This window comes from Astyanax mexicanus, chromosome 21, assembly GCF_023375975.1.
Source record: "Astyanax mexicanus isolate ESR-SI-001 chromosome 21, AstMex3_surface, whole genome shotgun sequence".
NCBI classification, from domain to species: Eukaryota; Metazoa; Chordata; class Actinopteri; order Characiformes; family Acestrorhamphidae; genus Astyanax; species Astyanax mexicanus.
The window spans coordinates 41061647-41086007 of NC_064428.1; the positions used below are offsets into that span (position 1 = coordinate 41061647).

At 34.8% G+C, this 24361-nt stretch overlaps 2 protein-coding genes across 3 annotated transcripts in view; both read left to right on the forward strand.

Moving 5' to 3' along the window:
• pin1 (peptidylprolyl cis/trans isomerase, NIMA-interacting 1) overlaps positions 1-3762 on the forward strand; it is an 8185-nt gene extending 4423 nt beyond the window's left edge. The window contains exon 4 of the mRNA XM_007238339.4: positions 1205-3762. Within this exon, the coding sequence (XP_007238401.3) occupies positions 1205-1314 (110 nt within the window). The 3' untranslated portion in view covers positions 1315-3762. The remainder of the gene's footprint in view (positions 1-1204) is intronic.
• A 7036-nt stretch (positions 3763-10798) lies between these two features.
• Positions 10799-24361, forward strand: part of LOC107196808 (microfibril-associated glycoprotein 4) — a 46330-nt gene continuing 32767 nt past the window's right edge. The window contains exons 1-6 of one of the 2 annotated variants that reach the window (XM_007238340.4): positions 10799-10886; positions 12442-12454; positions 12545-12745; positions 12844-12940; positions 13112-13279; positions 14534-14862. In XM_007238340.4, the coding sequence (XP_007238402.3) occupies positions 12452-12454; positions 12545-12745; positions 12844-12940; positions 13112-13279; positions 14534-14772 (708 nt within the window). In that variant the 5' untranslated portion in view covers positions 10799-10886; positions 12442-12451 and the 3' untranslated portion in view covers positions 14773-14862. Of the gene's footprint in view, positions 10887-12441; positions 12455-12544; positions 12746-12843; positions 12941-13111; positions 13280-14533; positions 14863-24361 lie in introns of those variants that run through there. The other variant, XM_049469445.1, reaches the window with a different exon arrangement.

Sequence of the window (24361 nt, forward strand, 5' to 3'; positions counted from 1 at the left end):
AGAGTTTAACTGATCATGAAGTGTTCCCACTGGAGTCTCTTGAGTTGTGTTTCCTCCATCCATATCCAGTGTTGTAAAAGTGTGTACACGAAATACACTATAGAATTAGGAGAGAAACGATTAATCGAGTAATTCAATTACCTCAATTACCAATTACGAAAAAAAAAACCAAACAAGGAATTTTCCCTGCCTCCAGGAATCGTTGATTTAACAGTAAAGCTCAGAGCGAGGTATTTTTTTTAGATGACTAATAACTAACCGCACTTATGAAGGCGCCACGTTCAACACACAGATCTCAACTTGACGTTTTCTCAGCTTAATAACTCAACACCACCTCAACACATCAGCATAAAGCATATCATCCCTGTCCAATAAAAACAAGTACCCCCAAATCACCAACTTTACAGGAGAGAGAAAAAACTTCCAAAACTTTCAGTGGAAGTCAATGTAAAAAGAGTTTATTTCAGGTCATTTTGAAGTATTTCAAGAAATCAAAAAATTTGACACAATCTGTGGGACAGTTTGTCTGTTCAAATTATGTAATAAACTAAAAATCCACAAAAATGGAGATACTTGTTTTCCATTGGCCAGCAACAATATATACTAGTGCATCTTAAAAAATATATATATAATTGAAAAGTTACTTTATTTCAGTAATTCAGTGTAAAATGTGAAACTCATATATTATATAGATGTATTAAACACAGAGTGATCTATTTTAAGAGTTTATTTCTTTTATTGTTGATGATTTTGGCTTACAGCCAGTCAAAATCCAAAAATCAGTGTCTCAAAAAATTAGAATATTATATAAGACCCATTGGTACAATGTGCCAAGTCCTGCTGGAAAATGAAATCCACATCTTCATAAAAGTTGTCAGCAGAGGGAAGTAGTGCGGGGCGATTTTGACGAATAATTCAGTTAATTAATGTTATAGTTTTATTGCGATTAATTGCATTAATTTTACATCTTTATATTTAGACATCTTTTTTTATTCTAAAATATAGTGCGTTATTGATTCTTTAAAGAAATATCTGCCGAGTTTATATGTGTCCCAGTTTTTAAATGCCTTATTTTCTGGCTTTTATATATATATATATTATACATCTTAGTTTTGAACCACTTCTTTGTCATCCCTAGTTAGATTTTTAGTATATTTGTTTATTATTTTCTTAATTATATATTGATTTATTGTGTGTTTTTCAGGTCAGATGCAGAAGCCGTTTGAGGAAGCCTCTTTTGCTCTGAAGATTGGAGATATGAGCGGACCAGTGTTCACCGACTCCGGCGTTCACATCATCCTCCGCACCGGATAATCTACCACTCCTCCATCCCTCCATCCCTCCGTCTGTCCTTCCCTCCCTCTACCTGTCATATATATAAATCCCTGGACTTATTAATAAACACGCTCTTTTATTCGCTGTAAGGCGTAAGCGCAGCTGAACGCCGTTGCCTGGCTGATAGATCTCCCTGTTTTTACTGTAGCTGAGCTGCTCAGACCAATCGGTTCAGAGACCCAAAATCACCCAGAAACATCAGCTACCGTATTTCTCACACTATAAGAGCACCGGATTATAAAGCGCATTTTAACAGTCACTATAAGGAACTTCTAATTCAGCAGGTCCCACTGCTGGGTTTAGTAAAGCTAAGCTAAGTAAACAAAACTTTAATAAAAAAGACTTTAAAATAAAGTTAAATGAGCACTGAATGGTAATCTACACAGATTTCTCTCCTGAAAACTGTTTCTTTTAAATTCCCTAATTTCTCCATCACTAAGGCTGGAGCATTAGCATTAGCCACTAATGCTAGTGCTCTAATCTTAGTGCTTGAGAAATTCTGTAATCTAAGTTTACTGTAAATAAACGGAAATGATTTACTTACCCAAATGAGTGTATGCTAGCCAGGGTTAGCAGCTAATAATACTCACCTCTGAACAACAAAAGAGCTAGCACTAGTGCTAATGCAGGTAGTGCTAATGCTGCTCCAGCCTCGGTGCTGGACAACTATTAGCATTAGCGGCTAACCACTAGCTGGTAATGCTAATGTTGTCCAGCAGTGCTAGCTGGGTTTAAGATCAGTCTACAGGCCAATAATACTTACCTCTGAATGGGAAAATAGCGGCTAATGTTAGTGGCTAATGCTAATGCTACTCCAGCCTCGGTGCTAAAGCACCATTAGCATTAGCAGCTAACCACTAGCCGGTAATGCTAAGGTTGTCCAGCAGTGCTAGCTGGGGTTAAGAGCAGGCTACAGACAGGTAATACTCACCTCTGAATGGTGAAAGAGCTAGCACTTAACACGATTAACATGTAAAGTTAATGCTGCTCCAGCAGTGCTAGCAGCAGGTTACAGGATGATAATACTCACCTCTGAACGGAGAAATATCGGTTGGCGGCTAATGCTAATGCTACTCACCCTCATAACTCTAGGAAGTGGCTTTACTGCTCCTTAATACCTGACTGGTAGAATTCAAACATGAGGAGCACCGGATTATAAGGATTACTGTCAATTTTTGGTAAAATTAAAGGATTTTAAGTGCGCCTTATAGTGTGAAAAATACGGTAAATACGCTAAACGCTGGCTGGATGACGTCCTGGTTCATTATCAGTATCGATATTAATAAAACCTGCTTTCGAAGTTTAAAAGCTGACATAATTATAATTCTCTAATTCTCTAACTGCTGCTGTTTCCATGTGGGTCAGCCAGACGTCTTCCTGTAGCAGTTTTTTTTCTCCAGTTTCCGCGAGTCTTGAAGTCTTGAAGGTGTAGGAAACAGTACTCACCGCTCTCTGACTTCATCTGTAATTTCTCTAAAGAAAAGAATAGACTTCTACTTCTTAATAGTGGTTTATTTACAGTACTAAGATTACTTTTTTGAGTTTTTAGTTCATTTGATTTCCTGACAGTTTACTGATAAATTTTGTAAATTGGATTTTGTGTAATTTTTACATATATATATTTTTTTCCCCTGAACCTGAAGAGCTTTAATCGCAAAAATAAAAGGAAACAAACTTGGGTGTTCAAAAACGTTTGACCGATAGTGTACATTTACGTTAATTGTACAATAAAATTAACTTCACTTTTTTGGAAGTTGATAAAAAAACTTGAAAGATCTAAGAAAAAAAAACATTGTTAATTGAATGAAGTACCAAGTTCAAAATTAAAATGTTTTTTAAAAAAATACTTTACTATTAATAAACTTAAAACATTTAATGGTAAAATTCACACATTTAAAGTTTCTTTTTGTTTTGAACTTGCGACCTGCTGAAATTCAGCTCCTTAGAAATTGTCAAATAAAATAAAAAAATTCAGATCCATTAAGTAAAATCTATTTTTTTTTTTGGTTCAAAACTCAGAAATACAAATTTAATCCTCTCTTTCAAGAAAGTCATTTCACATTTAATTTACAGATTTGTCTTTCTGTGTTTTTAATCATCAGATTAATTTAATGTTTAATTTAAAATGTATCTGAACAGCAAATTTCACCACTGAACACGTTCAAAACACATATTTGAACTTAGACCATTAATATTTCAAGTTTATTAAAAATTCTGATTTAATTAAAACATCCAAACTTTAGATTTTAATACTTATGTCAGCTTTTAATCTCCATGCAGGGACCTCATCCAGCAGCGGCTGAAAGTGTCTTTCTTTTCATTATCTCACAACATCTTCCATCTATATCATTAACCTCATTATTGCAACCTCGAGGAGAAATGATGCTAAATAATGACCAATAAAGATGTAAAAGTTAAAAATTACAACTGAATACAGTGTCTTCTTTCTGAAACTGATTAAAAATGCTCTGTAATTAGTCTACAATTACAGTAGATACAGAATCACCAGCACCGTAATCTGTTGTACCCGTACTGCTCTGTAATTAATCTACAGTTACAGTAGATACAGAATCACCAGCACTGTAATCTGTTACACCCATACTGCTCTGTAATTAATCTACAGTTACAGTAGATACAGAATCACCAGCACCGTAATCTGTTGTACCCGTACTGCTCTGTAATTAATCTACAGTTACAGTAGATACAGAATCACCAGCACCGTAATCTGTTGTACCCATACTGCTCTGTAATTAATCTACAGTTACAGTAGATACAGAATCACCAGCGCCGTAATCTGTTGTACCCGTACTGCTCTGTAATTAATCTACAGTTACAGTAGATACAGAATCACCAGCACTGTAATCTGTTGTACCCGTACTGCTCTGTAATTAATCTACAGTTACAGTAGATACAGAATCACCAGCACCGTAATCTGTTGTACCCGTACTGCTCTGTAATTAATCTACAGTTACAGTAGATACAGAATCACCAGCACCGTAATCTGTTGTACCCGTACTGCTCTGTAATTAATCTACAGTTACAGTAGATACAGAATCACCAGCACCGTAATCTGTTGTACCCATACTGCTCTGTAATTAATCTACAGTTACAGTAGATACAGAATCACCAGCACCGTAATCTGTTGTACCCATACTGCTCTGTAATTAATCTACAGTTACAGTAGATACAGAATCACCAGCACTGTAATCTGTTGTACCGGTACTACTCTGTAATTAATCTACAGTTACAGTAGATACAGAATCACCAGCACCGTAATCTGTTGTACCCGTACTGCTCTGTAATTAATCTACAGTTACAGTAGATACAGAATCACCAGCACCGTAATCTGTTGTACCCGTACTGCTCTGTAATTAATCTACAGTTACAGTAGATACAGAATCACCAGCACCGTAATCTGTTGTACCCATACTGCTCTGTAATTAATCTACAGTTACAGTAGATACAGTAGATTACTCAAATAGGGCTGTTCACTGTATATGAACTCTACCTTTTCTTTTCATGACAACTTTTTTTGACATGTGATGAAGGTCATGTAATTAAAAAATTCTGTGAAACGACGTACACTGCGAACACCTGCAGCGCTTTTGTGCTCCAGGAACTGAGATTTACATGCATAACTAACATAGTGAAGATGTTTTGTTAGTACTGGAACAAAGTAAAGATAAAAACTCCTACGTTAATTAGTTGAAAAAGGAGAAAAACAAATTCCTCTTTACATCAGCTCATCACAGAAAACCCCTTTACACCAGGTGATTAGAATGAACCTCAGACAAGACAAGGCAAAAAAAAAAAATATATATATATATATATATATACATAAAATACAAAACAATGTAAGAATAAATAAGTATATATACCAAGAAAAACTAAGATTAGAGGAAGCATCATGACTAGTATTATTGCACATAGCCTGACTGTAATAAATAGTAGATAAGTAGTAATAGATAGTAAAATATATAAGGAAACACTAATGTTATTTAAAAAAAATGCTTTACAAAGCAAGACAAAAAGACAAATCTCAGCTATTCATTTAACACACCTACAGTTACCAGTCTAAAGTTTAACACATCTTACATTTTATGCATTGTGGATTAACGCTAAACTCGTCAAACTATGAAGAAAACATACTTTAGATTCTTTAAAGTAGCTTGTCTTGCTTAAATGACAGTTTTGAACTTCTCTGCTGGATTTTCTCAGTCAGATTTATGAGGTAGAGTCGCCTGGAATTCAGGCTTTCAGTTAACAGCTGTGCTGAACTCATCAAGAGTTAATTACTTGAATTTCTTGTCTCTTAATGTAAAGTTTAAGAGCATCAGTTAAAGTAAAGTAGTGAAGAGGTAGAGTTACAGGTATACAGTGAATAGTGAATATTTCAGTAATGTTCGAATCCAGATTATGAGAAGCAACAACTACTCAACTAAATAAAGAATAAAAAATACTTTAAGAAGAAATTAAGGAGAGTCGATCTGAAACGAAGAATTTCAAGAAGTGCAATCGCCACAAAAACCATAAGAAATTTTAATGATGGTGAAACTGGCACTCATCAGGGCTGCCCCAGGAAGAGAAGAGCAAGAGTTCCCTTGAAACAATATCTTGGGTTCATACTGTCAGAGTCGGGAATCAGGCTTTAGATTAATGAATCAGGAGTAAGATTCAGGAGTCAGATTCTTGCAATCAGAAGCAAGGTTCTTTTATAGGTTTATTTTTATGTATTATGTCTACAAAATCATTTTTCCCCAGATAAGAGATGAATATTTCAACTTTATTTAAAAAACTAAAAGTAATAACTGGATTGAATAATATATTTACCAAATGAATTAATGAGATCGTAATATGTATTAAAAACTACATGCAGCGAGTTTTTAACAATATTTGCTTTTGTTTTGTGGCTCAAAATTTGTCGAACATATTCATCAACAGCGTCAGATATTTATAATAATTAATAAAATCAGAAAACTACAGAACTTTAACTGCATTTCTGAGGACCTTCAGCTTTTACAGCTCTACTGCAGGTTTAAGTTCATTTTTGCTACCATACCTTTATTATTTTCTCTTATTTCAGTTTAATATTAAAATAATAATTTAGCTTATGATATAAATGTATAGTTTTTAAGAAGATGTCTGAAGTAGGTAGTAAACAGAGGAGAAACGAGATGTTTTAATATGAAAAGGTTCAACCTGTAGATTTCTGAACAGCAGAGGACATTAATCTGTAATTTTATACATTCAGATTTTGTAATTTAACTAACTTTTTATCCAAAATCTCAGGAATCAGTGATTAACAGCTTATAAATGAATGGAGGGATGAGGGATGGGTTTAGGGGTTGCAGTGATTTCGGTGTAAAAAGGGAGGAAAATGATGTTGAGAACCTAAAAAAGTAAAAATTTCTGTAGACAGATTTTCTCAGGTGTATAAAATGACGGTGGGAACTCATGCAGCAGGTTAATTTATGCATAACTCTCATTCTGAAGAACGAGAAGATCTGGACCAAGAGTTTAAAAAGGGAGAAAACCCAGGAAACAAATTCCTCTTTAGATCAGCTCATCACAGAAAATCCCTTCAGGCCCAGACTGATCTCAGACAAGATAAGAGGAGAGAACAGAAATATACAACAGTATAAAACTAAAATAAAACAAAAATTACAATTAAATAATATTAAAATACAGTATATATATAAAGCTAATATTAAAGGAAGCATGATTCCCCTGTACATTTATCTTACAGTGAACAGTGACCAATATTATTGCAAAATACAGTCAATAAATAGTTAATAAATGGTAAATAAGTCATGATATTATGGCAAATAAAAAATAAATAATAATAAAATAATAAATGTCATTAATTAGTACATTAATCATTACCAGATCAAATCATTCAATTTTCATTTAGCAATAAAGTAAATTTAGAAATAGGATTTAAATTCTTAAGATCTAATTTTCTTTACAAATTAAATATATATATATATACATAGTATTCAATTTACATTTTTTAAAATAGCTGGATAGTACCAGACTTTTGTTACAAAATCCAAAAATGGAAAAATAAGAAAAAAAAAGAGAAATTCTGCTTGTTACAGACAGAAATGAAAAACTAAAAATTTGAAAAATAGATAATTTCTTCATTACTGTACCATATCAAATACAAAAAATGAAATAATTACACCTTACACGCAATTGTCTATTTTTAAATTTAACACCAAATAGTAAAAAGAACTGAACTGAAGTAATAAAAATTACTTTAAAATGTTTTAATTAATAGAAAACACAAAATAATAATTTAATAGAGCCAAGTGTCTCTGCATTATATTTTAATATAGTTATATATAGCAAATTAATAAGAAAACCTGTAAAATTTAAAATGTGTTGTCTAGTAGTAGAATATAAGATGTGCTACTTTGAATATTTATAGTTTGGGTGAGTTTAGTATTAATATACAATACAGAACATTTTAAATGAATGAAAAAACACTGAATTTAAGGTGGTTTTAACATTTTGTCTGCTATTGTAAATTGAATTGCAAATCTTTTGCACAGTTTTTGTGTTACAGTCAGAAATTGAGGTGCCTCAGATGTCAGAAGATTTTCGTAATTTTATGTAATTTAAAGTGTTTTTAATTTAGGTGATGAACCAGTTAAGAGTCAGAGTTGTTGATGGTTGATTTTGATGGTATTTTTATTTTTTGATGTTTATTTTAACAGTGTAAAATAATTGAGGGACTATTTTTAAATGTTGGTTTGATCTTATCTCTCTGTTTTTAATTCTCCAGGAAGTTTTTACCCTGTCACATGAGTTTAGCATCTTTTTGCATTCAGAACATATTTTTTATGTGGTAAATACCGGTGTTTTTAGTTTCACTTTGTACTACAAAGTGTTTACAGAGTAATTGGAAACTGTATGTGAGATTATCTGTGATTAGATCTAGAACCAGGATTAAAACTATAAGGGCTCTGCAGAACAAATTTTTCAAGATGGATAAAAGATAACAGGAGACAGTGACGACTTTCAGCTGCTGGTTCGGTTTTCCCCTTTTGTATATATTTAAAGTGTATTTGAACTTTTTGCGGAGTAATTAAAGAGTACTTTTTCTACTTATATGTACATTTTATCTACTTAGCACAAAGGTGTAGGAGCGGGTTTGATATTGGGGGACATATTTGCTAAAATAATTTAAAGTCCACCTTATAGCGACTTAGAACAACAATTGCGCAAGTACTTTTAATCATAAATCATGTATTTCTGTTTATTATTAGTTAAATCTAATCAAAAGTGACTTTACAACATAAACATGTTACATATTTAAAATAATATAACAGATTTTATTATTATTATTATTATTATTATTATTATTATTATTATTATTGTTATTATTATTATTGTTATTGGCATGTCAATTATATTGTATACTTACATTTTCTCCACTCTTAAAAAAAAAAAAAAACTCAGTAGTGTTGGGTCCAGTGTTTTATTTTTTTTTCTACTGAAAGCACTTCTCATGATGATGTTCATTTACTAAACTTTTTTTATTGACTAAGCAAGTAAGTAAGTATTTATTTATATAGCACTTTTCTAAGCAAAGCTACGAAGTGCTTTACATGCAATTCAATAAACTATATATATATATATATATAAATATATATATATATATATATATATATATATATATATATATATATATATATATATATATATACATACTGTATATATACATATATATATATAAACTAAAAATATACTCACGCCATAAAATCATAAACGTTTTATAAAGATTTTTGGCAGCAGTTAATATAAACGTTAAATAACCCAAAACCCTCCCAGTTTGTTAGCAGAACAAGACATTATCCTAAAGTCTTTTTTGTTGCAGTATATTATTTTTATTGTTGCGATTCATTGCTCTCATCACTGATCTTGCATGTAAAGCTAAAAGTCGGGTGTTGTGCTAAATTCAGAACCCCCACCAGGAAAAGCACCCTCTCTCGGGATCACGCACCCACGTCTTCTTGGCTTTAACTTTACTTAGAAAATAGAAATTCCCAAGATTCTGTTCTAAGCTACACTGAGTCGTAAGAAATAATTAAAAAGAAACGTCTCCTGCAGCCTCTCCCGAGAGGGGGTGCTTTTCCTGGCGGGGGTTCTGAATTCAGGACTAGTTGCTAGAAGATGAAACACCCAGGAAGGAAGTCATTAGGAAGCAAAAAAAGAGAACAATGAGAAAGCAAACCGCTAGCTGATATCACCCTGGGTTTCCCTAACACTCAATGTTCCTTAGTGTAACAGTATAGGACTATCAGGAGACATTTACCAGCGCTAAGAGCTGCGGCTAGCGGCTAATGCTAATGCTGCTGCACCCAGCCTTAGTGCTGGAGAAACTTACTTACTGAAAACTCACTCTTAGACAAAAAAATACTGGGAATCTAAGCTAAAACTGTAAATAAACTGAAGCATTTTACTCACCTAAATAAACAGTTTTTAGGAGATAAATCTGTGCAGATTAACATCCAACACTCTTTTAACTTTGAAAGAATTTTATTTTTTTTTTAAGAATTACAGTTTTGTTTACTTTGGAGCTTCTCCCAGGTGCATTCGATGTTGAGAGGTGAGTATTATCAGGCTGTAGCTTGCTGCTAACCCCAGCTAGCACTGTTGGAGCAGCATTAGCATTACCTGCTAATCATGCTGAGCACTAGTTCTTTCGTTGTTCATAGGTGAGTATTATCAGCCTGTAGCCTGCTCCTAACCCCAGCTAGCACTGGTGGACAACAGTAGTATTACCAGCTAGTAGTTAGCCGCTAATGCTAATGCTCCAGCCTTATTACTGGAGAAGTCTAAGTTTACTGTAAATAAATGGAAGCACTTTATTCCCCCTAATAAACAGTTTTCAGGAAAGAAATCTGTGTAGATTCATATCCAGCACTCGTTTTTACTTTAAAAGAAAGTGTTTTATTATCATTACAGTTTTGTTAACTTAGCAGCTTCCTTTAGCTTTACTATTAGAAGGGAAACATGGCAACACCCTGTCCTGACCAGGACAATGGCGAAAGGGAATAAAATCATAATTTATCATAAAAAAACTAATAATTATAATAAGTACATTAATTTCTGATGTTTTATTTTTTTGCCATGGTATCACTTCAGTATCAGCATTAACATATCTAAGCAGGAATCGTACTGAGGGTCATAAATCTGTCAGTTCTCACCATGAACTGACTTAAAAACTTGGTAGCCCTGAATCTCTACAAGACATCTAAAATACAAAGAGATGTTTTGTTCTGGTTAAGTAGAAGTGTTGACGTGTAATCATTCCATCAGCCTGAGATCTGTGCATCTTTCTGACGCACTGCTGTAGAATTCAGATGTTTACTTTTACAGTTTATTAGAAAAAAAACTTTTTTCCTCCTTTAGTTTCCTCCTTTATGATGCTCCACCTCTTTTACTGGCTGTTATAAAAAAGGAGGCAGAGGAGCATCATCACATCTTTTACTGCATTTAGAAATAGTTGCACGAGTACTGAAGGATTCACCACACCTGCCCAGGTAAGAGTCTTTCCATATCCTGTAACATCCGATTTTTAATTTTTCCTACATAGTAAATGAAAAAGTAAAATCTACTAAAATCTATCAGACTATAAAGGAACACATAAGGAATCATGTAGTAACTTAAAAGTGTTAAACAAACTAAAACTTAACTTGCTAACTTGCGTTTTTTTGAGGCTGGTAAACTCTGGTAATCTTATCCTGTGCAACAGAGTCCTGATGAGTAGCGGTTCCATCATTATAATGTTTTTTAAGGTCTTTGCAGTGACTGCACTTGAGGATACTGAGCTTCATTTCTTCTTAAAGTCATTGTTTTCTTTATTTTGTTGAGTAGTTGTTGCTTCTCATAATCTGGATTAGAACATTACTGAAATATTCACTATTCACTGTATACCTGTAACTCTACCTCTTCACTACTTTACTTTAACTGATGCTCTCAAACACTTTATTAAGAGACAAGAAATTCAAGTAATTAACTCTTGATGAGTTCAGCACAGCTGTTAACTGAAAGCCTGAATTCCAGGTGACTCTACCTCATAAAGCTGAAAAAAATCCAGCAGATGTGTGCAAAGAATGTAAAATATTAAACATACTCTGTTTTTTTTAAACACTTTTTTGTTTATTAAATAATTCCATAATTTTTTCTTCATAGTTTGGATGAGTTTAGTATTAATTTACAATATAGAACATTTTAAAATTAAGGAAAAAATGTAGAATTTAAGAATTAGAAATCCAGTTCTGGAAAAAAAAGAGACCACTTAAAAATAATAAACATTTAATTTAACTAAAATGTCTGTTTGCATAAGTATTCAACAACAATATTCGGTAGCTGCAAGTCGTTTTTATCCACAGTGTATAAATAAAGCTTCCTGTAATTCATGCACTACTGGTCAGATGAGACCAAATTTAATCTGAAAATGGTCAAAATGTCGAAGTACAATGTGAAGCATGTTGGTGGTAGCATCATGTTGTAAGATGCTGCTCACTACTGTAGGTGAGCATGTAAAAGAGGGTGGCCCACTTAACGTTCCATAAACCTTTCCATGTCCTATCAGCGTTTAAAATCACATCTATCACATTTTACAACACATTTTTTGAAGGATTTTTTATTTGCAAAGCACAAAATAAGAACTAGCAGTGCAAATTAAATTGTTGCAATATACAGCTCTGTAAAACAAATAAGATTCCGCTTAAAAATGATGAGTTTCTTTGATTTTACCAAATTGAAAACCTCTGGAATATAATCAAGAGAAAGATCGATGATCACAAACCATCAAACCACCAAACTGAACTGCTTGAATTTTTGCACCAGGAGTAAAGCAGCATAAAGTTATCCAAAAGCAGTGTGTAAGACTGGTGGAGGAGAACATGATGCCAAGATGCATAAAATTAAAACTGTGATTAAAAAACCAGGTTTATTCCAATTATTTGCTTAGATTTTTTTGTTGTTGTTATTTCAGCCATTTCTCATTTTCTACTAATAAATGCTGTAAAAAAAAAAGAACTTTGAAGCATATTAATCATTGTTAACCTATTTATTCCTTTTTCTTTGCAGGACTGGTAACATGGTAAGATCGAAACCTTTGTACCTTTATGAATCGTAACATAGTTTTAACAGCTTCTTTTTTGCAAAAATCACCTTTTTAATTTTTTTTCAGCTGCTGCTGCTGTTCCTGGTGCTCCCCCTGGTGGTGGAGTCAGCCCCTGCCTCTACTGACCCACTGCCTCTGGATTGTGAAGATGTTTATAACAGTGGCTCAGTGAGCACTGGGGTTTACACCATCTACCCCGGAGGATCCAGTAAACCAGTGCAGGTTTACTGTGATATGGGCTGTGATGAAGACAAAGGGAGGTGGACTGTGAGTGGAGAAGATCTGAAACGTCTCATAAAAACCTTTATTTCTTTATCCTACGTCTAGAAATTCATACATACTTTCACTTTTAATCTCTCTTTTAGGTGTTTCAGAGGAGGATGGACGGCAGTGTGAATTTCTACAGGCCGTGGGATGAGTACAAGAACGGCTTTGGGAACGCGAGCGGTGAATACTGGCTGGGTAAATATCTGCTATTTTATATGTTCATTTGTATAAAATAAGACACAACTGTTCTTACAGCTCTGGAAACAAAGAACAGAGCAGCTTAGCAATTATTGTAATTTTTCAACGTTACACTACTTTTTAGTTTTGAGTAAGTGATAATGGGGAAACTGACTGTTTGTCTGGCAGGTCTGCAGAACATCTTCCTCATTACTAACAGAGGAAAGTATGAGCTGAGGATCTACATGGAGGATTTTGAGAGAGGAAGTGTTTACGCCCATTACACCAGTTTCTACATTGACTCGGAAACGTACAGGTACAAGCTGCACATTAGCGGCTTCATCAACGGAGGAGCAGGTGAGTGAATTTATGACTTATCGTCATAACCTTAATAAAAAATTATCCCAAGCTGTTGTGTCAAAAAAATTTTAAGTGTTCAAAAATTTGCATATGGTATCATTTTCACATGGTTTGAACACTGCGGCTTATCTAACCATGTGGCTAATTTATGTTGTGTTTTTATTTTATGGGCTAATGAGCTTCATGCAAAAACATTAAGCCTCATCACATCTCACCAGTATAATCAGAACATTGGAAATCTAATCTTACTGTAAATAAATAAAAGTGCTTTACTCACCCAAATAAACAGGATTTTCAGGATAGAAATCTGTGTAGAGTAACATCCAGCACTCTCAGGGGGTTATGGGTAATTTTCTCTTTTATGTATTTTTTTACCCTCTGTGATTTTATTCCCGTCCAGAACGATCATGTACGTGTTTTTCTCAGACGTCCTCTGAGTAAATTACAGGCTGAATTATCTACTGTTTTTCTCTGAACTCCGTGCTCCTCCGGTAATTTTAGTCCCGTCCGGACGCACATCTCTGAGTTTCGTCTCCTCGCCTTTAATAAAATAGATATTTGCCACTGCCACACACCGTAATTATACTTTGGGCGTGCGTTTCCACGGAGATCCACGTAAACACAACAGCGAGTGGAAATGGAGGAGCTACTGAACGCCATGATGTCATGTGACCAAGAAAAAAGCCTAAAAAGTCACTGGTCCTCCTGTTTTTTCAATGCAGTCAGGATGCAGGAGTTTTATCACTAAAGAGTAGAAGTGTGAAATATTTTTAACACAGACTCCCCCCTGAGATAATAATCCTGTCTGGGTAGGGCTTAAGATGGGAATAACAGAACAGTTGATCTCAAAGCAGGTAAACCCAAGAAGAAAGGAATAAAAAATAAATAAATAAACACACCGCTCCTCACGCCGGATCCATACCTTATCGTCAGGTTCGCGCTCCAATACACTACCGCTACCCCAGCTAGTGAATTGGGACACGGCCGGAAAAAAAAAACACCTTATAAGGTGATAGGGAGCCCGAGAACGGGCAGAAAAACGAGAACGAGCAGAAATTAAAGTCACGCCGAACGCGACAGAGAGAGAGACGGGAGGATAATAAACAAAAGCTCACCAGAGAAGCATTTTTATTATTATTATTTTTAGTTTAAACAACCTCACAGGCCAGATGTTTCATGCTTGCCTGTTGCCGACCCCTGGTCTAGAGACTATCTTTCTTTTTCTTTATCTTTATCTGATCTCTTTTTCAGGGGACTCCTTGAACTATCACGGGGAAAACATGTTTGCAACTTACGACAAAGACACCAACAACTGTGCAGTGGTCAATAATGGAGGCTACTGGTTCAACAACTGCCTCGTTTCCAACCTAAACGGTCTGTACAAGTGGACGTCTGCATCCACGCAGGCTACAGGCATTACCTGGTGCGGCTGGAAAAACTGCGTTTACTCTCTGAAGACCACAGTGATGAAGATGAGACGGTTCTTTTAAGAGCAGATCAGCTGAAAATGCATCAAAATAAAACTATATCTAGATCATATTCTGTCGTTTCCATCATGATAAAAACATCTAATCTGAGGAGAAATCTGTCTATAATCACAGTAATCAAGGGTTTCATTTTGCACTACACTTTAGTATACAGTACAGTAGGTAGTGTAGATTTATTTGGTGGTTGTTAACACTGTTTTTTTTTATAAAAGTAAGTATGTCTTTTCCTTTCTTCTTATAAGAATATTTTAACCATTTCGCACTCAAATTATGTTCCAGCGATGCACAAATATATAAGAATGCAGTTTTACATCTGTATGGTACTTAAAAATAAATAAATAAAAAAAGTCTAAAACATTGTCTCATTTTTTTAAGTGCGAACCTCAGTGAAACAAATAAACATTATTAAAGTACGCATATAACAAAATAAATAAATATAACAGTTAAATAAGCTTACAGCATTTTAAGATAAGAGCATTCTTATCTTCTTATTATAATTTATATAATTTCATAAATTATATTCCAATCTATGACTGTGAAGAACTTAAGACCACCATGGTTCTATTTTCCTCAGTTGTAAAGAAATTATGCCCAAATCATCCAGACCCACCTTCACGCTTTTGTACCTAGTCCAAGCTTGTCTCGCATATTTTCTATAGCAATAGAAACATCGGCAATAGAATTTTACTTTCTACAGCAAATTAATAAAGATAAACCTATTGACACCATGCTTAACTAACACCAGGCATGGGCTATAGATGGGTATAAATCCCCAGTTTTGATCTGTAGAGCTGTGGAAGATCTGGGTTCTCTGGAATGGTGGCGCTCCATACAATACTTTTGGTATAGGCTCTTCACCAACATACTAATATACTAATACTAAAACGCTCCTGGTGAATTCTGAATGCAAGCAATTCCTCAGAGCAGTATTAAAATGTATAAATGTATATTTGGACAGTAAAAACAGTTACTCCAACAACTCTTTATAATACCCTTGATTTTAGAAGAAACGAGGGATGAGCAGGTGTCCCAATAATTTTATATATTTTTAACCATCTCATGAGGTTTTACCGTCTTAAAAAAGGGTGAATAATTATCAAACTTATCCAGCAGGTGGTGCAAAACACAAGCAGTCTGTTTAGAAGCTGTGAAATACGGTGGCCGAGAAAGCCCAGCGCAGTGCAAATTGAAAAGCGCTGCAAAAGCACAAAACACATCCATCAAAATTACAACACAGGCGCTGCAAATAGAAAAACGCACTGCAAATAGAACCACAACACAACGGAAGTGAGTCACAACACAACAGAATTTTCCCGGGGGACCTTAAAAGATGCTGTACCAGCTGTATACAAAGGACCATAAGTGGCAAACAAGCTTCTGAAAAGTAAGTTATGTTTATTACCTGTGATTACCACGGTTGTGTGCATATTATTAAAAGTTCTGCTTCACAAAACGCCTTGTTTGCCACTTATTGTCCTTTGTACACATAGTGAAGTCCGAGACGTTACTGAAGACGCAGCTTAGCTGGTACAGTATCTTTTAAGTTCCCCCGGGAAAATTCCGTTGTGTTGTGGTTCTATTTGCAGCGCGTTTTTCTAGTTGCAGCGCGTTTTTCTATTTGCAGCGCGTTTTTCTATTTGCTGCGCCTGTGTTGTAATTTTGATGGATGTGTTTTGTGCTTTTGCAGCGCTTTTCAATTTCCACTGTGTTGGGCTTTCTCGGCCACCGTAGTGAAACATCTTTTTTCCACTATTATCTATTTTCCAAAAGATGGTTTTGATTTGGTCTCACTCAGATATCCTGAAGTTGGGGAGCTAAAAGCTCAATTAACTTCCCTGAAGGGGAATACTCACAGGAACTGGAGATCCCACTCCTTTTTTATATTCTCCTCTTCCCTTAACCTATCAGATGCTACAGTCATCCCAGGTGAAAGGTTAACCTCAGCGGAGGTGGAAATTCAGAATTGATTGTTCAACATGATTCAACATTTATGTCCAGTTCTGTTGCAGATTTGAGATGTTGTATATGCTGAAGGCTAGTAAGGATTTAATCACTGTGCCAAATTAGTGAATCTAATTTGATCAAAATAATGTCATTTATCAAAAAGGGCTTAGCCAAGATCTCAAAGCCCAGTGTTCATCAGGCTCCTAGTTTATCCTTCCATTCCCATTGGCCCTCCAGCAAACACCAGTCTATTATCTGGAACATCTGCATAAAGAGCGTCTCTTCTCTTTATCTGACCCTGAGAAACCAGCCATTAGAAAGTACCTCTAAGTTTAACCTTTGCCTGGGTTGAACTGTGTTGGACTTTAATCTGGGAAAACTTACCAGCTTCGGACAGCCATAGTAGAAAATAAAAAAAAATCTTATTACAGAAAGGGGACAGAGACATTAATGCTTCTTTTCTGGGACACGAAATTAGGAAATCATATTTTCCTCAAGTAATACAATAACAAGGCATTTGTTTGATTTATTTACTAAATAAGATGCTAATTAGCTCAGAATAGAAAGCATGTCCAGACATTTTAATGGGTTGAGTTATTTTTGTGATATCACCCTCTTCCAGTGGAACACCATCCATGCCAGACTGTCTTAAATGGGGCAGGCAGTCCTGATATGGTCGATAACAGAAAACAGATATCCAGGTAACATTTTTAGCTATTTTTAGTCAGTTGGAAACCAAGACCAAGACACATTTATTAATTATTTTAAATGATTTTAACAACAACATCTGCCCAGCATTCGCCAACGTCTCTGAATTGGGTCCAAATCTGTTTTGTCTCTTGGTCTTTTGGACCAGATCATGTTCTCTCCTATTTATAACTGGATGTTTACCATCTGTTCAAGCAAACATCTTCAGTGCCATGATCAAGGATCCCATCAGGATCATCGTGGACAATAGCTTGTTTGGCCATTGTTCTGCCATACGAATAAATTGTAAGCAAGGTTCTAAAATAACTTTATTTCCCAGAACTGGAAGAAATTTTCCATCATGTTATAAAACTAATGTGATACTTTGTGAGAATGAAAACTGGTTTAGTTCCTGTGGGGGTTCGATTCTAAAGGTAAAATATTACCACATGGTTTCCATTGATTGTATTTGCGGGTGTGGTAGTAGAACTGTGTTTGTTTGATGTAAGATCATGTGCCTAAATTCAATAGTGCACATTGTGACGTGCCTGTCCCCTGATTGGGTGTTAGGGGGTGGGGCTACAGACCTAATCAATATATGCACCTGTGTAGGTGTGCAGGGGGAGACCTTTCTTTTGTTCTGTTTGCAGCAGGCAGCTCAGTTTTCTGGGCCTGCTTGGTTTGGTTCTGTTTGACATTATGCTTTAGTTGTTTTTTGTTGATACATAGATTTTCTTTGGCCGCCTTTTTGTTTATAAATGTCTGGACATGAACCTTTTTCTAATTTCTTCATTAAATTTATATTTTTTGCCATTTAAACACTGTGTGTCCTCCATTCATTTGTCACGGCCTAGAGCAGGGGTGTCAAACTCATTTTGGCCGAGGGCCACATTGGCATATTGGCTGTCCTCCGAGGGCCAGATGTAACTTATAAATATAAGAAAATGTAACCAAATGTAATATATGTAAATGAATGTAATTACTCCTTAATGTTAAATAACTCTCAATATATTATTTATTCAATCAAATATTACAGTTGCATGGAAAAAATGTTTGCTTGTTGCTCTATTAACATAAATCCTGTTATGAAATCCAAAAACTCCATCAATCAAGAAACAAACTATACAAGTGAATAGAAATGACATAAAATACAAGTTATATTAACTTTGATCAAAACGTTTGATACTGAAAAGAGGCTTAATAAATATAAAATCAAAAATTGTGAGCTGTGACAGATTTAGCATTTCCTCATCCAACCACTAGTGGGAGCTGCAGCAGCACAAGCCCACAGTCTTTACTGAGTCAGAGCTACAGCCCAGCCACGGGCTACAGGATTTTAAGTTCTTCTGTGTATGAAATAAAATAACCCCACTAACCGGATAATACAGCTCTCTACAGTTCATATTTCAGCCCAAGCAGCTAACAGCAGCCGTTTAGAGCAGCGTCACGGAGTCACTGCTCGGATTACATTATAAACAGGTCAGTTAGCGCTGCTAACCTCAGGATGTTTATAACTACGGAGTTTAGTGGACACACCACGGCTGCAAGGTTAGACTGTTGAAGAAATCAGTAAAGGCTGGTTAGATAAGTGATTCACCTCCTCGTCCTTTGCTGAGGTGAAACTGCGACTAGCGCTGTCACAGTGATGTTTATTAACCTCATTAAAACAGATTTTATCAGCTATTGTCTTATAAATATTTACACATAATTTATATCTCTTCTAAAAAGCGTTTATTTTGGTCAGTAACACAAAATGCATACCGGTCTTTCGCCTTGAAGCACAGCCGTCCGTCTGCATCAACTTTTCTTTTTCTGGATATTATGGGATAAACATGTCTCAATTCCACCCGCGAAGTTACGCCTTCCCTCCGGCAGGGTTTCCACATCAATGACTACACTGCCGTGTAGTGGCAGTAAGCCGTAACTTTGCGGGTAATACAATCGACAAGCATTGTGGGAAATGTATTTTTTGGTCAAAGAACGCTTCTGACTTATTTATTATAGACACTAAGATTTTACAAGCTCTCGCGGGCCACATAAAAAGACGTGGCGGGCCACATTTGGCCCGCGGGCCTTGTGTTTGACACATGTGGCCTAGAGCCAGTCGTGACAACATTTACTTGTTTCCATCTGGGGACAACAATGAACCCCCTGATCAGCTTATGTAATGAACTTCACATAATAGAAGGATTCAATTGACTCTTAAAACTTGCTTCATAATGCTTCATGCTTCATAAATGCTTCATAAGTTTCTTAAGACTGATTTCTTAGCCTAGCAGCATTTTGACAAGCTTCATTAATGTACTTAAAGGATATGAGCTAATAAAAGTTAATAAAAATGTCTTCATTTTAATAGAACTGTTTTGATTAGCTGATTATTAGTTAAATAAAACAAGTTAATCAGGGTTGACAGTAAAGGCCTATATTACCTAGACTACTGTTTCTCAGTGTTGGTTATAGAAACAGAATATGACACCATTCAGATTTTCACCATTTTTGCACTAAAAGACTACATCCACACTATAAAATTAATACAAGTATAAGTTTTAAATCTGAACAGAGTGTGTGAGAAATTAGAAATCTAGACCTCTCAAGGGAATTCTTTTGGAAATTCCCAGTCATATTCTTAATTAGAGCAATAATCCATATCTTTTTACCTTTTTTAACCCTTTCAGACCCTGCATCCATTACAATAGACTTCATGTATTTTCTTTGTTTTTTTATGAAATGTTTTGTTGCACATACTGTAACACTAACACTATTTGAGAGCTGTTTGTTGTCCATTAGAATAGAGATCATAAACCAGCCAATTAACAAGTTTATAAACCAATCAAACAAAAACTTGGTTCCATCCACTGGAAGAACAGTAGTAGTTGAGCAATTAAAGCAAAGTAACAGCTATTTTTACTGAAAATGTTTTATTTTTTACTGTTTACAGATCAAAATGAAATATAAAAAACACAGGCTATTAAATGTTTTAGTTAATTGGATTTATTTGCTTATATTGTTGCTATCCAATGAAAAACAAGTAACTCAATTTATGTCATTTTTTAGTTTACTACATAATATAAACAGTCAAACTGTCTCTTACACTGCGCCAAAATTTATTGATGAACGGACCAATAGAAACTCTTCAAAATTACCTAAAATAAACTCATTTTACATTGACCTCAATTGAAAGTTTAGAAGGTTTTTTCTCTCTCCTGTAAAGTTGCTGTTTTCGAGATACTTCTTTTCTGTGGACTACAGACAGAAAACAGCATTCTTCATTTTTTTTCTATGATTGGAGATAATTCAGGTCTGAAAGAGTTAACTCTACTGAATCTACTGGCTGTTTCCCAAAACACAGAAAAAATGATGGTTTGAAACATATAAAAGGAGGTATGGGAGCATAACTTCGTTGCATTTGGGCGTAGAAGTGCTGAAATATTCTCTCTACCTGCCTGGGTGAGTGTATTTTCTTGTGCTTTAACAACAAATTACACAGCAGGAAGTTAAAGACAGATTTGTTAATTGAGGTTCTTTTAGAAATCAAAATATGAAATGAAAAAAATCTAACATTTTTTAAGATTTTGTTTAATTTGTATTGTATTTGTTTTTTCAGAAGAAAAGGCTGCATTGACATGGTGAGACCTCTTTTTTGCAGAAAGTTTTACTGTTGACTTAGTGAGTTGACGTTATCATAAAAAATAAAAAAGTTAAAATGTTCGGGATGTTTTTCAGACAGAGAGTAAGCATTAGGCATGTTTTGTATTATGAATGGAGATTTTAAAGAGGCAGTGTAATCTGGGATTAAACCTCTATGTTGTCTCCTTTATTTATTATAGATAGATAGATGCATTTCTGTCTCTGTGGATGTAAATATTTATGATATAAATGGAGGGAGGGAATACACCTTTGTAGAATATACAGCTCTGTAAAAAATGAAGCGATCACTTCAGTTTCTGAATCAGTTTCTCTGATTTTGCTATTTATAGGTTTATGTTTGAGTAAAATGAACATTGTTGTTTTATTCTATAAACTACAGACAACATTTCTCCCAAATTACAAATAAAAATATTCTCATTTAGAGCATTTATTTACAGAAAATGAGAAATGACTGAAATAACAAAAAAAGATGCAGAACTTTCAGACCTCAAATAATGCAAAGAAAACAAGTTCATATTCATAAAGTTTTAAGAGTTCAGAAATAATCAATATTTGGTGGAATAACCCTGGTGGTTTTTAATCACAGTTTTTTTTCATGCATCTCTGCATCATGTTCTCCTCCTCCACCAGTCTTACACACTGCTTTTGGATAACTTTATGCTGCTTTACTCCTGGTGTAAAAATTCAAGCAGTTCAGTTTGGTGGTTTGATGGTTTGTGATCATCCATCTTCCTCTTGATTATATTCCAGAGGTTTTTAATTTGATAAAACCAAAGAAACTCATCGTGTTTAAGTGCTCTCTTATTTTTTATTCTTTTATTCTTTTATTATTTAAATTTGAATGCTTTTGTGTATCTCTTCCATAAGATATTGAACAGTGGTTCAACTTAAATTCAAAGGTTTTCTCTAAAAACTGCTTTAACTTTTGTAGAATTTTAGACACTTTTATCCCAGTCCCTCAATTTTCACAAGCTCAAAAGTATAAAAAAAGCATTAGACAGCTTCATAATGCCACATTCACGCTACACGACTTTTTGAGTCGTTCACACTACACAACTTTTCGAGTAGTTCACGCTACACGACTTTTTGAGTTGTTTACGCTACATGACTTTTTGAGTCATTCACGCTACACAACTTTTGAAGTCGTTCACACTACATGACTTGTTGAGTAATTCTCACTGCACGACTTTTTGAGTCGTTCACACAACACAACTTTTCGTGTGGTTCACGCTACATGACTTTTTGTATCGTTACACTACGCAACTTTTTGAGTCTTTTTGAGGGTCACAAGTTACTTGATTTCTCACTGCGGGAAATCACCGACTCACCTCACAGCTCTCCATAAACACATTTATCACAAGAACACACCAGAAATGAGCACACATGAACTAGTGATGTCATGCCAGAGAATCTCTATAAAGGAGAATACGAAATTGAGTCCAACATGAACGAGTTCATATGAAGCAACTGAGTAAAATCAGAGTTTATAAACGTCTGATCAGCTTTATAATGAAATATGTACTTATGTTCTCAGCACAGAACTATATTAAATGTTTCAGCACTGCAGACATCATTTCTATCATTTTAAACTCCAGTGGTAAACCTTTTAAACATACTATACCTGCATCTACCTGTACCAATCAGCTCACAGTAGCAGTAATGCTTGTGCTTTACAGGGTAAAACCTGTTTTCTTCTTTACACTTTCTTAGTTTTCTTAGTAAAATACATTATCTACTTTTGTAAAATTAAAGAAAAACTCAGAACAAGTAAATCATAATTATTTTTAATTTAAAGTTTTTAGCTTTTACCTCTATTTACTCCATTCATAGAGGACTCACTCACAGGCTCCCTCTAGAGTCCTTTCATGATATAACAGGGGGAGTGGTAGGGTGCTCAGACTCTCCATAAACAGCTCTGGTGCGTTTTGGACCCGTGGATTTCTCTCTATCTCTCTGTGATCTCATTGGCTGTATGCAGCTGCTGCTCCTGACTCACATTCGCCGACTGAATCAGATGTCTAGCATGCTAAATATTTGCCAGGTGTTGACAATCAGTTTTAAAGCTTTTGATTTGAGAATAAAGACTGAAGAATCAATGATGTTCCAATGCTGTTTGATTTGTAGATGGAAAGTGTCTGTAATCGCTATCTATAACCCTAGTTTCTACAGGAGATGCTCTGCAGATGCATGATGGGCAGATGTTCTCCACCTTTGATAAGGACCAGGACACCTGGAGTGGTAACTGTGCTAAATCCCATCTCGGTGGGTTCTGGTACGCCGCATGCCACCATGCAAACCCCAATGGAATATACCTGTGGGGACAAGACCCCACTATTAATGCCATTGGAAATGTGTGGTATCAATGGAAAGGCATTAACTGTCTAAAGTTCATCAGTATGAAGATCAGACCTGTGTGTGAAAACTTCTGGTAACGGGGTTCCTGTATTTCAGTTTCTGAATCAGTTTCTCTGATTTTGCTATTTATAGGTTTATGTTTGAGTAAAATGAACATTGTTGTTTTATTCTATATTCTATATATTCTATCTTTATCTTGGCATCATGTTCTCCTCCACCAGTCTTACACACTGCTTTTGGATAACTTTATGCTGCTTTACTCCTGGAGCAAAAATTCAAGCAGTTCAGTTTGGTGGTTTGATGGTTTGTGATCATCCATCTTCCTCTTGATTATATTCCAGAGGTTTTCAATTTGATAAAATCAAAGAAACTCATAATTTTTAGGTGCTCACTTATTTTTTTCCAGAGCTGTAGGGCTATTCACTGTAGAGCTGAACCATCAAACCAAACTGAACTGCTTGAATTTCTGCACCAGGAGTAAAGCAGCATAAAGTTATCCAAAAGCAGTGTGTAAGACTGGTGGAGGAGAACATGATGACAAGATGCATGAAAAAAAATGTGAATAAAAGCAGGGTTATTCCACCAAATATTGATTTCTGAACTCTTAAAACTTTAGTATTGTTTTCAGTAGAGATATAGAACAACAAAGTTCATTTAACTCAAACCTAAACCTATCAATAGTAAAATCAGAGAAACTGATCATTTTGTCATTATTCAAGTGGTATATTAACTTTTTCCACAGCTGTATACATTTTTTATGACTGTCTTTTTGTTTTACGAATGTTATTTTCAGTGACATTCTGCAATTTTTTCACATTGCATGCTTTTATATACTGTACCGTTCTATACATGTTAATAAAACAGTTAGTGTCAGAACTACAATTTTGGCAGGAAGTTTACAATCATTCGTCTTGGCACTAATAATGAAAATTCGGGCTTTGATATATTATTCTGAACC